Here is a 15,464-nt window from a genome sequence, read left to right on the forward strand (position 1 = left end):
TGATGGAAACACCCTAAAACACACAGTACAAATGCTATGGGACCTGGCAGGGCAGTTGCAGTGTCATTTAGCTGTTTAAGGACTGTCAGCTTTGTGCCTTCCCTGTGAAAAGTACAGGTCTTTTCCTTCCTTAAGTGTCTTTCCTCTCTTGTCAGATCCATGGTGGACGCCTCGCTGCAGCACCTGTCTCATCCAAGCTTCTGTAAACACATGCCTGCTTTGGACTGGCTGTGAGTTTGTTTTTTAAGTGTGCGTGTGTATGTGAGTTTGTATGTCTGTGTACATACACGTGAACTTGTGTGTGGCTTGTGTAGATGTGTGCATTTCAGCTGAATTAATACGTGTATATGTGTATGCTTGAAAGAATTAAGCGGAGGGATGGAGGTCTGTGTGCATATGGCACAGAGATGAGTTGGGCTGATGGATAGAGGCAGCAGAGAGCTTCAGTGCTGACTGTATGACAACCACATGAGTGGTTCTTCTCGGTACATGAGAAGTCGTGAAGTATCCTTGGCAGGTGTCATAGCGATCAGTCAGCTTGACCGGCTACTTTTGTTCCATGAGTTTTGAATGGAAAGTAGCCACTGGACAAGGCTGCCACTGCTAATGACCCGAGTGTCATCTCTAGCTTTTAGCAGCTGCAGCTGCATGCACTTTAGCAGCGCCAAGTTCCATTTACGCTCATTTAAAACTTCTTCAGCCGTGCCGGTCCGACTGAGGGGGTTCTTGGTTGCAAATGCATGCTGCACGGCCAAGCTTTGTTCAAACCCCCAGAAGTTTGTTTTAAATTCTAGTGGAGATTCCAGACACAAAATATGCGCAAAACTACAGGGAATAAATGTGAATAAAAAGATGAACAAAATTATTTACTATTAAATGTAGTTTTGCAGCCATAAAACGATTTCATCTTGGGTTAGAATATTTCACTCAGTATAGGACTATAAACTTTGAGAGACTTCACTGATCATTCACTGAAACCTGCAAACACCACATGTTTTATACTATTCTGCTAAAAATTGCCCCCTCTGCCCCCTCTCTTTTTCTCTCTCAGGGACCTTGAGGGAAACCAGATTCAAACTATCAACTATTCCATCTTGAAGACCTGCAGTAAACTTGAAGTTCTGTAAGTGTCATACTTAAACACTTGATAAAAACATCAGTGCTTTACATAACAATAGAGCCTGAGATAGCTTTCATGAGTTTCCATGGGTTATATCACTCCACTCCACGTCAGGCAAGCTTTTGAAATGAACCAAAAAATAAACTTCAAATTATATGGGTTTTGGTCTGCAGGGTTGAAGTGAATAAACAGGCTTGAGTGCGGTGTGTACATCAAAAATAAAAAGTCTATGCACATCAACATCATCTGTTATGCAACAAAAGTGTTTCCATCAGTAGTTATCTTACAGTTTTGTTTTATTTTGTTTTGTTGTTTTTACCAACAAAGAAACCCTTCTCTACCTCTAGTTTGTTTGAAAAAAAATCTGATAGTTTCTATTCTTAATCAAAATGCAGCTCAGCTAACTGCTTATACTTCTTGCATTTCAACCTCAGCAAACATTGTTAATAACTTCCAATTTAAGAACTACAAGGGGAACTTGGTACTGTCAGATTCTGAGGTTATTACAGCTTCAACACTGCAGCTTGTGTATATTTATGCCCTTGGGAACCTGTAAACTAATTTTTTTGGGACGGCACCAGATCAAATACTAAATTCTGCCTGGAAGTAAATTGAAATGATCAGTTTTGTCGTGTACCAGCCGTTATAAAGGCACCTTATAATTGTTTTTTTTTTTTTTTAATAAATCTTACGAGAAAGTTAAAACAATCTGAATAATCTTTGAGGCCTTTCAAAAGGGCTACATTCTGTGGGATTTATTCTATAGAACGGTAACAATGTCTGTGTTTTGGTGTTCTTGTTCTCTTGGGGTCAATTTCATTAAGAAATTGTACAAATTAGGTCCACTTTTACTTCCGTTCCCTTCATGTAAGAGTTTGGCGCTGCTTGATGGTGAAGATAAGGTTCTTGTGTTACAGTAAACTGAATTAAATAACAGTTAAACTGAAACAATGCAATTTTTCATCATTAATTCTTAAGAGTTCAGAAAACTTATGGAAAACAGTCATGTTAGCTGAAGAAATGATTACTATGGATCCCTTATGACAAGTTTTTTTTTTCCTCATGCTTTCTTTATACATCCTTTTTATTCTTTATTTAATCTCCTCTCTAATATCCTCCATTTTTTCTCTCTCTCTTACACACACACTTCATTTCAGCCTAGTTTACATTTTTTTTTCTCACCTGTATGCTTTCCATTGTAAGACAGTAAAGTAAGGTGTGTTCATCCATTAATTGCAGATTTGTGATTTAGCTGGAGAAAAATTATAGTGTTATTAATCTGCTCATTTCTGTCATTTTTCAGCCTCAGAACCATGGAGCGTTTTGCAAACGTGCAGCATGTCATGACATTCAATTACTGGTGCAAACAAACAAACTAGTGCAGTTAATCACCAGTGGGTTGTAGACTCATGCAGAAACTAAACTTTAAATGCTGATTTTTAGTTAATTCATTAATTATCATCTCAATAGGCAATAAATTGTGCAGAGATAGATCCTGCAGCTCAGTCGTTCTGGCGGTGTGATACATGAGCACAAACTCCTAACAAAGAAAACAATCTCAGGCCAGCTGGGATACACCTGCACCAATATGCATCATATTTGACACCGTCTCTGTCCCATCTAGCTTGCTGATGGACAACAGGATCCAAAGTGTCCCTGAAAACACTTTCCAGTCTCTGTGGAAACTGGCTGAGTTGTGAGTAGCAGCCCACTTTTATCGTGCCTTTCTCATTCTGCTCACGTCGTCAGTTCAGTCCAGTGAGGAAAGATTTTGCCAGGTTTACTCTATTCTGAAATGTAAGTCATTAAGAAGAATCTCTTGATGAATGAACCGCAGTGGAAATTGAAAGGTCTCTTTTATGGTGATAAATGCTCTTTTGCAGTGGGATTTTCATTTCCTGCTGCTGATATTGACAATGGAGAGTGTTTTTCACAAACAAACTGGAACTTAATTAAATTGTGTGTTATTTGAAGTGTAATTTCTAACAATGGCAATTTCAAGGGGTAATCATGGAGACGAAATTCTGCATTTTAATGTTGTTTTTATCTAATTTATTTAAAGTGAAATAAACTTCAGAAACAGTTTTATGTTTTTGCTTTGTGATTAGGAAAAACCTTTGCTAGAATCTTTGTAAAACTTTATACAGATTATTGTACTCACTATTAAATGGTCATGAACTGATCAGAGCTCTGTGTATGATCAGTTGTACACCTCTTTAGTGCATGCTGAGGTTAATCCTCATATGGATCCCCCCAAAACACCATTTTTAACAAAGGCTATAATGTCTGCTTCTAGTAGCAATAACCCACCACCTGATAGTTGGATATTAATGATATTAATTTGGCTCTGTGCTATTGTTTTACCAATCTTCTGGAAATTAGAGGAGTGTGTTTAATGTTTTGGTGCACTATGCAAAAAAAGAAGTAACATGTGAAGTAAATAAGTAAATGATGAAATCTGTGTTTTTTAATTGTATCCGTGTAGATTAAGTCATCCTTCTGTATCTTCAGTTAACATACAGTAGTTTGTAGTTATCCATGCATTCTGATGACAGGGTGAACTCTTATGTTAAGTGAACCTACAGGCGTGTCACCTTCCTTTTTTGCATAGAATTAGTGTTGCACCCCTTTCCCTCAACTCTCTCGGTGTTTCTCTTTGCTTAGGGATCTATCCAGCAACAGGATCAGGGAGCTGCCAAAAAACACGTTCAGGAGCCTGTCCAAGTCCCTCCTCAAACTGTGAGTAAACTATGGTCAGCAAAACCAGAGAGAGGGGTAATTCATTGTGATCAGATGATGATACTTGAGATGGGGATTAAGATGTCTGAGGATCCGATTTTTAAAAGTAAGCTTAAAAAACACACCAGGTTTGTCAGGATTCAAGGTTGGATTCAGACAGCTTAATTTTAACTGTCTTCTCCAGTAAACAAACCAGGAAAGAGGAATCATTCTGAAATACTTTAGTCATCATACAGATACTATATTTTGAACACACTTGATGGCAAGTCTGTTTATTCATCTGTTTGCTAGATTAAATGGTGGAGCTGTTCTGTTTCCATGGTGCTGCAGTCCATTTTAATCTACTACAAAATATAATGAGAGTAAATTAAATGATAGTCTTTACTTTACTGTGTCTTCAATTTAATTCATCTTCAGGATTTCCTGGAAAGAGCATTTATATTGTGTAAATGCAATGTGGCAGCCACACCAAGTGATTGTGGTAGCGTTTGATCAACCCACAGCTGCCTTTACATCAGACAGTCAACGGCAGAGGATTTCATTACAGCCCACTTCTCTATCTCTTTTACTTTCTGCCTCAAAGTTAAGTAGTTTGTTAAAGCTGAAGCTGCAAAACTCAAGAGTTTTCAACGAGCCATCACATCCCACTCACTGGGTCGGTGGTGATGTACTTCTTACAGGAGCACATATACACTCATACACAAAGCATCGTCCTAGTTTGCATCTCTGCCTGCCACGCCATCACTAGGAGCTCTTAAGCAGGTTTTTGTACCCTTAAGTGACATCACCTTCTCACATTACATAGTAAAGTACCTTTTAGTACGTCTAAATTGCAAAACCAAGGTTATGTCCATCTTTGATCATGGTTAGACTGAAAACAAACAACTTTGTTAAAGCAAATATTCAAAGTCATCAAAGAGCTAAATCACGTACTGAGACAAATCTATGCATGAAAGCCTTTGGGATGTCCACTGTCTTTCATCACCTCTGGTCAACCAGCGCACAGAATTTACATATGGAAAATAATCTCTTTTAATCACCAGTGGGTTGTAGACTCATGTGGAAACTAACCTTAGATGATCATATTTAGTTAATTCATTCATTCTCATCTCAGTAGGCAATAAATTGTGCAGAGATCCTGCAGCTCAGTCATGAACGCAGGGTGCTAAATTGATTAATCATAACAGTGACTAACTCTGGATTGCTCTAGCTCAATTTCAGCTAATCAAATATTTTGTCACTGAATTTTCACAGACCCGCTGTTAGTTGATCTAATAACTTAAAATCAGAACTGTTTCCTGTTAAGGACAAATGGTTTGATTCAGAGTTTGCAGAAACAAGCAATGCAACTGTTTCTTTCAGCCACAACTAAAGCTATGTGAGATAAGACCTGTGACATATTAAAGGAATACTCCAAGGTTTTGGTAAAATATTCTTTTTCTAACTTACAGGATGTTTGATACCATTTTCACCTCGGTACATCAAGTGGTTCAACTCCTATGGGTAGCAATTCATGTTAGCTTAGCATAAAATGGGAGTCATTACACAGTGTATCGTGTATTTGAAATAGACATCTTGGAATAAAAAAAAAAAAAAAAAAGTCATTTTAGGAGAAGTTAGATGGTGGAACTGTAACCACGGAACACATTTATCCTCCCATCTATCACAGTGACCCACACGCTGCTGAGGGTATTGGTAGATCCAGCACAAATTTATTTCTCCTAAAACGGAGTATCGGAGTAATCCTTCAGGTTTTTGTAGATATGCACTCAGTGAGCAGGCTGGTCAGACCCTCCATTAAAGAGAAGCACTTGTCTTTGACTGAAAAGAGAAATATAGATCAAATAAACCTAAATGTTTTATTAACTACTATAATAGCTGGATTTGCACCATTACATTGCTTTTTCAGTAATAGGTGTATATGGTTTTAGCTAATTAAAATTCTGTATTTATTGTTGTAATTTGAAAGTGATGTGAGGCCCAAGAGGTTGTGTGTATTGAATGCATTACAACCAGTTTGGCCAAATAAAATGAAACTGTGGCCTTGATACTGGGTATTGAACATCACACACAAACACACACACACAGACTGCTGCAAGTCAGAATCTGAGATGTCAGGAAACAGCTCCTGCTGTGCACATGTAGCTGCTGGAGAGCTGCCTGGAGAGCCTCAGTATGGGGAGCAGAACGAATGCTGACCCACACAATTTTGTGGCTAAATGCCCAGTATGTGCACTCAACTCTTAACTGTGAAACTGACTAAGAACCCAAGAGCATCCCCATACAGTTGACCTCCTCTGCCACATGTTACTAAGACATCAGGTTTCTCATCATCTGTTTCCTGTTTGTTGCAGAAATATTTCCCACAACCCCCTTCTCCGCATTCACCCTGGCCACTTTAACCACCTGACCCATCTGCAGTCTCTGTAAGTACACACACTCACACATCACCCTTCCTCATATCCAAACCTTTGTGGGGGTCCCGTGAAAAATGATGACATGAAAACTTGGCTGAACCCTTCATGAAAAAAAAAAAAGACTAAAACTCCAGATGGAAAAAAAAGAAGGATGGAGTTTTAAGAAACCTTTCAGCTGGGTGATGCCCTAGTTTAGTTTCCCACTTACCTCTTTTGTTTGATTTTATGACACAAAAACATCATATAACAAAATGACAACATTCCTGATGTCATATTGCTCTGCTGTGTCTGTAGCTGACCACTCCTCTTGTTCTTTTCTATTTTTGAGACTGTACCCAGTGACTTTTACCACTTCATGATGCTGTAATCACTCAGCTGCCAAGTAATTTGGCTTTTTGGCTTGTGGCTTGTCCCAGAACTGATTCTCAAAAAGCAGTGTTGCAGTATTACGCTGTCTATATGAAAATTGGGCGATTTGCAGCCGTATCACCCATTAGCCTGCAAATCAATGTGTGTGTATGTGTGTGTGGTGGCTGTGGTGATGGAGAGATTTTATTTGAGAGAAGATACCCCTCCCAACTACAGGGATGCTTATGTTCCTTTTGTTTATTGCCTATGCCACTGATTGCCACCACACACACACACACACAATACTTGCTGCAGTCACCATTGATGAACTGTGCTCTGTTTTCTGTAGAGCGCTGGAAGGCATTGAGATCCCAGATATTCAGATTAAGATGTTTCTGGCTATGGGAAACCTCTCCCACATGTATGTATAGCTCTACACAAGTGTCATCACAGTCACTGCAAGCATTCGTCATCATTGAATAAGCAAACAAGATGTCTCTTTATCTTTTATCTCCTCTACATTGTTCATTTTCCCACTCTGCCTCTCCTCCATGTCTCTCCTGCTCACTCCCTCTTCTTTTCCAGCTACTTTAAGAGGTTCCAGTATTGCTCCTACGCGCCCCATGTCAGGTCCTGTAAGCCCAACACTGATGGGATCTCTTCATTTGAGGACCTGCTGGCTAACATGGTCCTGCGAGTGTCCGTCTGGGTCATGGCCTTCATTACCTGCTTTGGCAACCTCTTCGTCATCGGCATGAGATCAGTGATACGGGCTGAGAACAACCTGCATGCCGCCTGCATCAAAGTCCTCTGCTGTGGGTCACTACACACTAAATTATGCTGAACACCATATAGAAAATAAAGGTAGCAGTCAGTACAAATGCAGAAATAGTGAAAAAAAAAAAAAAAAAAATGAAAAAAAACACCATCTACGACACTGGTTCTCAAGGAAAGTATTACTTTGCATGTCTGAAAAGCCTGTACAAATAATCTCCATATATCTGAGGTTTTTACTTCAACTAACTTCATTGAATCTACAATATCAAAAGTGCCATTCAATAATTCAAAAAAAGATCATATTTTAACTGAATAAGCTGATGCAATTAAGAAAATTAAAGTAATAAATTACTTCATTATTTTATAGGTATGGTAGGGCAGGGTATCGCCACTGATTTCCCCAAATGATTTGATATATGCTTTGATTCGATTTAATTTGATTCATTTAGGGATATTTCAGTTATGCATTTTCCATGGATATGAAAGAGATTCTCAGAGATCTATTGCTGTAAATTGTACAAGGAAACCTCTAACCAGGGCATTATTAAAAATATTAATGTTTACATTAAGAATTGACCACAAACAGACAAGATGTCTACAATTACAAAATGCTTGTTACTTAATCAGATCGTTTTACAGAACATAATTAATTAATATGCTTTTTATAATGGTAATTTACCTGTGCACTTACTCAAGCACATTATCCCACATTAATTTTACATGCCCATTTCGTCCTATTCATGTTGCTAGTCCATCACAGGGATAACACACACAAATGGACATTTCCACTTTAATTCAGAGCCTCCAAAATGTCTGACACACATTTCTTTTGACTGTAGAGGGAACCCAGGCAAATACTCAAATCCAAGGCCTTTCTGCCTATAAGACCACCTAAGACACTTAATGTGTTGTTGTTTCAATAAGTCACCAGTTATTTATATATGTTGGTTCTAGGCTGGCTCTCATTTATTACATGTATTTTCAACAGTTTGCTAAAGTTCCTTGACCATCAACTCTCACTCTCTCTCTCTCTCTCTCTCTCTCTCTGTATAGATAGATTTCAATCGCTGCTCCTTTATGTCTCCCAGGCTATACAACTGCATTTAAGCATTAAGAATTTATTTTATAGTTATTGTCAGTGGCGTTATGCATTGTGATTTTTTAGTGTGAGCGAGTGCTGCATACTCAAGTGCACACTTAAGACCCTTCATCTCAGAACAAATCAGCTCAGCTTCTAAAACTGAAATATCTCTTTAACACTCCATCCTTCTTACATTGTTGGCGGTGACTGATGTCTGTCTTATCACAGGGATTTTGAGCTACAAAAGGGATCGCTCAGTCATTTTGCAACAAAACCATTGTGTGTGTTTGTTGCCTGGCTTCAAGTAACATCAGACATCAGATCATTTTATCTGTTGTGAGCCATGGTCACATTTTTTTTTTTTTTTTTTTTATCATAATATTTATTTATTTATTTATTTGTATTATTTTTTGTTGTTATTTTGTATGGGAAAGTTTTTAGATTTATAATGTTTTTTGTTTTAATTGTTTTGTGTGTGTTGTTTTATTTCGTTTTTGTTTTGTTTTTTTTTGTTTTGTTTTTTTTTGAGATTTTGTCCTTGAGTTTTTTGCCTTTATGTATTGTGGAGATAGACAGGGAAGACTGGAAGAGAGGGAAGGTGATGGCACGTGTTTTCCTGATTTCATGGTGTGCACCTCTGCCCACTGAGCCACAATGATCCCCATTGTTCATCCTGCCAGCCGTGCTCCCTTTGCTCTGCCCTCACCTTCATTTAAGATATACTTAAGTGTCTGAACGCCATGTGTTTCCTGCCCCACGTTGTCTTTTATCCCAGGACCAGACACCCCAAACAAAACAAAAAAAAAACCCTGAAATAACTTTAAAAAAAAAAAAAATGCTGACAGTTCTTTTCTCAGATATTTCTTCAATTACAAATTTCTCATTTTTCGTCTGTCTGGTTCAGAATCTCAATAGAGCAGGAGAAGTAGAAAAGTGTTGAAGCTCTAAAACTTGCTTCCCAAAATTTTGGATTGCTGCTGCCCCACATCAAAAATACTCAGCTGATTTACCTACTTTCACACACTCACCCTCAAACACACACCCTTCTGCCAAGAGGAGATTGTACTTAGCTGTGCGCGCAAGTGTGTGTTTTTCACTGGGCACTAGCAATTGGTCTTGTCTGCCAGAGACTGAAAATGGAGGTAATGACCTGTTCTGGGTGTTTAAATGAGAACCTCCTGGTGCTGTTACAGCAAATGCTTCTAGCTGACACATATACCCCTGTGGGATACTCACACAGACCATTCCTCGCTGTAGATAGATCATAACTTATGTTTGTCTCTGTCTCATATCTCTTAGGTGCAGACTGCCTCATGGGTGTGTACCTTTTCTTTGTTGGAGTGTCTGATGTTAAATTCCGCGGGCAGTACAACCGAAATGCCTTGCTCTGGATGGAGAGTGCTGAGTGTCGGACTATTGGATTCCTTGCCATGCTCTCCTCCGAGGTAATCTTCTCAAATGTGCATGCACAGACATCAGCACTCTGTAAAATGCAGTTACTGTAATGCATTTTCTGTTGGTTTTTGGACGGCCCCTGCACACACACACACACTCTACACCACCAGCTGGATCTCAGAGAGATGCAAGTATCCTGCTGAGTCATGGTACAGATTCATGATAAGCAATTTTTCTCAGGTGTCTGTTCTCCTCCTGTCCTACCTGACTCTGGAGAAGTTCCTGGTCATCGTCTTTCCCTTCAACAACCTGCGGCCAGGCAAACTGCAGACTGTGGTGAGGCATTCAACTTATACAGTAGATTGTTACACTCAACATGCATTTAGATTTACTTAAAACCTCTTTGCCTGCAGCTGTCCGGTAAATAATTTGAGCTACCTACTGGGAGATGTAACATTCAGTCCAGGTTCAGTTCATTCAAGTTCAGCGGCAGCCAGCTAGTGAACCTTTGGGAACTTCAGATAACATTTAGCCTCCAGGAGGTCACATTAAATTCCCGAGGACTGATTTAAGTGAGTACCTGAACTGACAAAAAGCCTAGAATAAGCATGTAATTTATCAGTGAGTCAGGCTGATGATGAGACTCAACCGTCAAATTATTTGCATCCACATTTTTTTGCCAGTTGAGTCTAAAGGATCCTAACTTAAATTGAGACTAGGCAAAATAGCTCTTAGAAGTGTTGTAAGTTACTTTTTTGGTGGACCCACTTTTCCTGAGCCTGCCTCATTTAGCTGTACTTCAGTTAGCGTTTTCCTTTGTATCCCAGAATGCCTTTTTACAAACTCCAAAGGATATGCATAAACTTTTTGCAATCAGTGCAGTTTGGCGCAGAGAGAAATAACAGCAGTGATTATTGACAGTGATTGTGATAGTAAGAGCAAGAAAGCGAGTTTTCCAGTCAGGAAAAAAGAATGGCCCCTACTCAAAATTACAACATGTCTTGTCTGTATTGTATTATGGATTGTTTGTGAGTCTAGAAAGAAGCCCTTGTTCTTTGACTGTTGACTTGTTTTTTTAATATTTGAAATGTGCTTTGCTGTCAGACTCCTTTGTAGTTGTACTGAAATATCTCAAAGTGATGCCACACCACCTAAGTAAGGCCAGTTATCAGTGTGAGTAAGATAATAGTACCACCAAAAAACAACATGGGCTCCATGGGCTATTATAAATTCCATTTATAATAGCTGTTTTTTTCTGTAACAGTTTTAAGGTGTTTTAGGGCAACTTTCCCATTTAAAATACTGTGTGGTACGTATCTGCTTTTGTGTAATTGTAAATTTTAGAATTTTTTTTGCACATTTTTCGTATTGAATTGATCAGTTTTGTTTTGTTTTTATGGAGTGTAGTTTATATCTAATCGCAGAATAAACACCAAAGTTTGTTGCTTCTCTGAGTTGTTTCGTGTGTAAAGTAATTTAAGTTATTAAAGTGATGTGAAAACTATGCTATTTGAAAAACTTAACAAATTGACCTGCTTTGGCTCTGGCCATCAAGGTTATTTTTGCTGCCTTTTATCACAACCATCAGAATAAAGTTTAAGGGTGTTGGGCAAACTCAAATCATATTATCTGTGTGTCTTATTGATGCAAATGGATCCCAGCTTCCAGGTTCACTAATCAGACACTCTGTGGTACTGACACACTGTGGCCTTGGTGAACACTTGATTCTGATTGACAGGATATTGATTAGCTCTAGCACAGGAGTCTTATCCTTTGACCATTTCGGTGCTCCGTCAAGCCGTCAGCCAGTGCATACAGTGTCAAATTTTATGTGAACTTGCTCCACTGTGCCCAAATTAAGGAATTTATAAATTATAAAGCAGAGTAAAGTCAAACAAGCCCAGTAGAATGCATCATTGTGGGAAAAAAAATTATCTTTAGTTATGTCTTCTGCATAATAAATGACAGTGAAATATGATACACAATGTGCGATACACACTGGTGCTTGATCCTGCTGAGCTGTTGTGTGTGCAAGCTGTATAATACCAAGGTCTTGATCAATGTTAACAAATTAGTTATGATTCTAATCAAATCAGATTGCCAGATATTGCCCACACAGTTTAGTTGATTCTACAGTTTAAGGAACACTTTAACACCACAGGGAGGGAACAAAGATGGTATCAGGACTACCAGATATGGGGTTGCTGTATCTGATTTTCCCTAGGTTGCTTATCTACAAAATAATAAACAGAGGAGTGCTTTCTGCAGTTCAGTGGCAAAGAATGCCTCTAAAATTTATGGGTAAAGGTCTGAGTCCTAGTTGAGCCATCCATGAATGAGTGATGAAGCTCCCATGACAATCTAATTTCCTACTTTATTAATCCTGCAGGATTAATAAAGTATCATTCATTCATTCATGCTCAAAAATGCTCTCACATACTGTATATAGTTAGTCATATATAAATAATATAAAATGTTCACGATACCTTAAATATTGATTGATGATTACATGAAGATTACAAAAGAGGAAGACAACAAAAATGACAATAGACAATAAAAAATGATTGGTGCAAAAAGAGGGGAAATTTCCTGCTGTGTCGCAAACATGAGGCTTGTTGCCTTTTACTGTTTTTTTCTGTTTGAGATTAAAAAAAACCCCACTAAAATCCCACTTAGAGTTTATCAAATACAGTACGTTAATGCACCCAATGGTTTCGATAGAGTGAGTCTGAAAAATAAACGCTAGATGTATTAACAAGTAAATACTCAGTGACTTAACTGTATATTTCTTAGTAGAAGAGTAAAATTTAAGTTACAAAACTTGTATTCAAACTCACACAAACTCCTCAAGTGTGTGCCAGTTGGAGCTTAATTGTCTGCAGTGCACAAAGGACTGTGGAGCATCCTATCTGATGTAGGATGCATCTATGCTGTCTCCAAAAAGTGTCCAAATGGAGGCACCTCAGCACAAAGCATTTTATGCAAAAATTTGACTAGAGCATGACTTGATGTCTTCCTGCTCCGCAGTGGGAACCTTTTTCTGTTTTGGACACAGGGATGTACCAGCATATTATTCCAACACAGACAGAATCTGTGCTCCGTGGGGAAGTTTTGCCATTTAAGTTTTGCCGTTTGTTTGCTCAGGGTCTTCAAAGGGGGCGAGAGCTTTAAACAACTTGTTGGTCACAATCAGTGTCCTAGCTGGCACAGTTTGACTATGCTCTGATTAATTAAATAACAATGAAAGTGTGGCTAATTTTTTTTTTTTTTTTTAAGTCATTGTTTTGCTTTAAACAGTATTTTTTCTTTGTGGAGTAGGAAGAGCCCACTGTCAGAAACACTTCAATGCACTTGTGTTTGGTGTCTCACTTCAAGATTATCCTGGCCTCTATCTGGATGCTGGGGTTCATTATTGCTGCTGTGCCCCTAATGAATGAAGACATATTTGGAAACTACTATGGCCGCAACGGGGTGTGCTTTCCCCTGCACTCCGACAGGCAAGAGAAACCCACTGCCAAAGGATATTCTACAGGAATTTTCTTGGGTAAATTAAAGTTTATTTATTTCTTTATTTATTTTAAATTGACATAATAATTTCTGTAATATTCCTAGTTGTAGGTGAGCTGTGGAATGTCACTGAAGTGTACAGCCATTGTCTATAAACAATATATACTGTACATACTGGCATATAAATGGAATGAGTATTCTGAACAGGGGAAATTGATTTGAAGCTCAAAAAAACATTACATCATGACAAAAGCACATTGCACACTGAGATTAAATACTCCCCTTCTTGTGCCTCAAATTGCCAGGGAGAAGACAAAGTTTATCAACAGTCCCCCCCATTTCTTGGTGTAAGTCATGGTGTAACTCATCTAGGAGTCAGAGAGTGAGATAGATAAATGACCTTTATATTTTAAATTACATAATGATAAGAAACACCTCATGAATTGTCTACAGAACAGAGGAGTGTAATGCTGAATATGAAGTGAGAACTCGTTTTGTTTCAGTTTCCAGTGCTTCTTGAGTAATCTGATCTGATTTTTAGGTAGTGTTGCACAAAGCCACAATGTGCCTACCAGTATCAACAGCATGGCACATGTGAAAATTACTTTGTACACACTCGGGCTCCATCAACAATACATAGTTGGTCTGGAGGCGTATTACTTCATGTTCTCACTGAGGAACAGATGAGTAGGAGTGTGTCAGGGGGGATGAATGAATTTCTGTGTTATGAATTACTTTTGATATTCCCTCTCTAAGGATGCCAGTATTTACGTCAGTAGGAGGTCAAGTTGAGATTTCTGTGAATCAATTCATGAGGTGCCTTGTTTTTGCCTTTTAATGACTCTTAATGACTTGATTCTGCCTCTGTGTGTGTGTGTGTATACATGCACAAACTTGACCACATGTCAACAGCATATGTAAGGGTGAGACAATCTATTTGCCCTCCTTGCACGTGTCTACTGTATGTGCATTTATATGTATGTACAGTCGGTGTGTTTGTTTAGGTCTGAACCTGGTGGCGTTCCTGGTGATCGTCTTCTCCTACTCCAGCATGTTCTACTCCATCTATAAGACTGGCATCAACGCCACAGACCTGAGGAGCAGACTGCACAAAGATGTGGCTGTGGCCAACAGGTTTTTCTTCATAGTGATCTCTGACGCCCTCTGCTGGATTCCCATATTTTTGGTCAAAGTCCTCTCACTGTTGGAGGTTGAGATTCCCGGTGAGAAACAAAACAAGATGCCTGCAGTAGATATACTACATACAAGTGCATGTGCAAGATAAACTAGTGCCATTTTCCAGAGCAACTTGTGAAATTCTAATTGCATAATAATCTCTTTAAATATCCCCTCCAGTCTTTTCATGACCTGAGTAGTTTTCAAAACTCTTCCTCGGTTCATGTATGATTCATGCATGATTCATGTATGATTATCCCACTGATAACAATGTGTACGTGTGCAGCAGGTTAATCAGGGCCTGCTATGGGTGTGCCAAGTGTCTATAATTAGTTGTTACTCCCATTTCAGCAGGTAAACTAATGATTTACTTGCAAGGCCTGTTCGAAACTACTTGAAGGGGTGTGGTTACACCTGCTGCACAGGTGACACTCATTCTGATTGTGACTGTCATAGGTGAAGATAATCATACATCACTTAACTGTTTAAGGAAAAGTCTGGAAAGCAACCAGGATCATGAAATCACTTGAGAGGGGCTTTAGCACAATTTCAAAACTTGGTGATACACATTACATTTCTGGTCTCATTTTGTTGTTATACATTGTATTTTTGTTACTCTGTCATAACTGGCCAACAGTAAACCATTCTCAGACATTCTCAGCACAGCTACAATGGTGTTTATAGCAAGAGCTTTTTGTAGACTCAGTGATTTGCAGTGATTCTAAAAAGAGAGGGAGGGGTATATTTTCTTTATTGCATTAAGTCCCCTTGTAGCTGCAGCTGTTCCCTATATGCATTGCATTGCCAGTTTACCCACAAGAAAATAGAGTTATACCCTCTTTAAAGATCTTTAAACAGCATTAAGGTCTTAACAGCATTACATCCTCATATCTAACAACAACAA

General features: G+C 38.6%; 1 protein-coding gene across 6 annotated transcripts in view; it reads left to right on the forward strand.

Moving 5' to 3' along the window:
• The window catches only part of rxfp2a (relaxin family peptide receptor 2a), a 62,474-nt gene that overhangs the window by 40,156 nt on the left and 6,854 nt on the right, over window positions 1-15,464 (forward strand). For 4 of the 6 annotated variants that reach the window (XM_030068227.1, XM_030068226.1, XM_030068228.1 and 1 more), the window contains exons 9-20: window positions 156-230; window positions 1,052-1,123; window positions 2,745-2,816; window positions 3,785-3,859; window positions 6,214-6,285; window positions 6,974-7,045; window positions 7,210-7,439; window positions 9,782-9,927; window positions 10,118-10,213; window positions 13,253-13,421; window positions 13,690-13,731; window positions 14,389-14,607. In XM_030068227.1, the coding sequence (XP_029924087.1) occupies window positions 156-230; window positions 1,052-1,123; window positions 2,745-2,816; window positions 3,785-3,859; window positions 6,214-6,285; window positions 6,974-7,045; window positions 7,210-7,439; window positions 9,782-9,927; window positions 10,118-10,213; window positions 13,253-13,421; window positions 13,690-13,731; window positions 14,389-14,607 (1,340 nt within the window). The remainder of the gene's footprint in view (window positions 1-155; window positions 231-1,051; window positions 1,124-2,744; window positions 2,817-3,784; window positions 3,860-6,213; window positions 6,286-6,973; window positions 7,046-7,209; window positions 7,440-9,781; window positions 9,928-10,117; window positions 10,214-13,252; window positions 13,422-13,689; window positions 13,732-14,388; window positions 14,608-15,464) is intronic. The other 2 variants (XM_030068230.1, XM_030068231.1) reach the window with 2 other exon arrangements.

Source organism: Myripristis murdjan, chromosome 14 (genome assembly GCF_902150065.1).
Source record: "Myripristis murdjan chromosome 14, fMyrMur1.1, whole genome shotgun sequence".
NCBI lineage: Eukaryota > Metazoa > Chordata > Actinopteri > Holocentriformes > Holocentridae > Myripristis > Myripristis murdjan.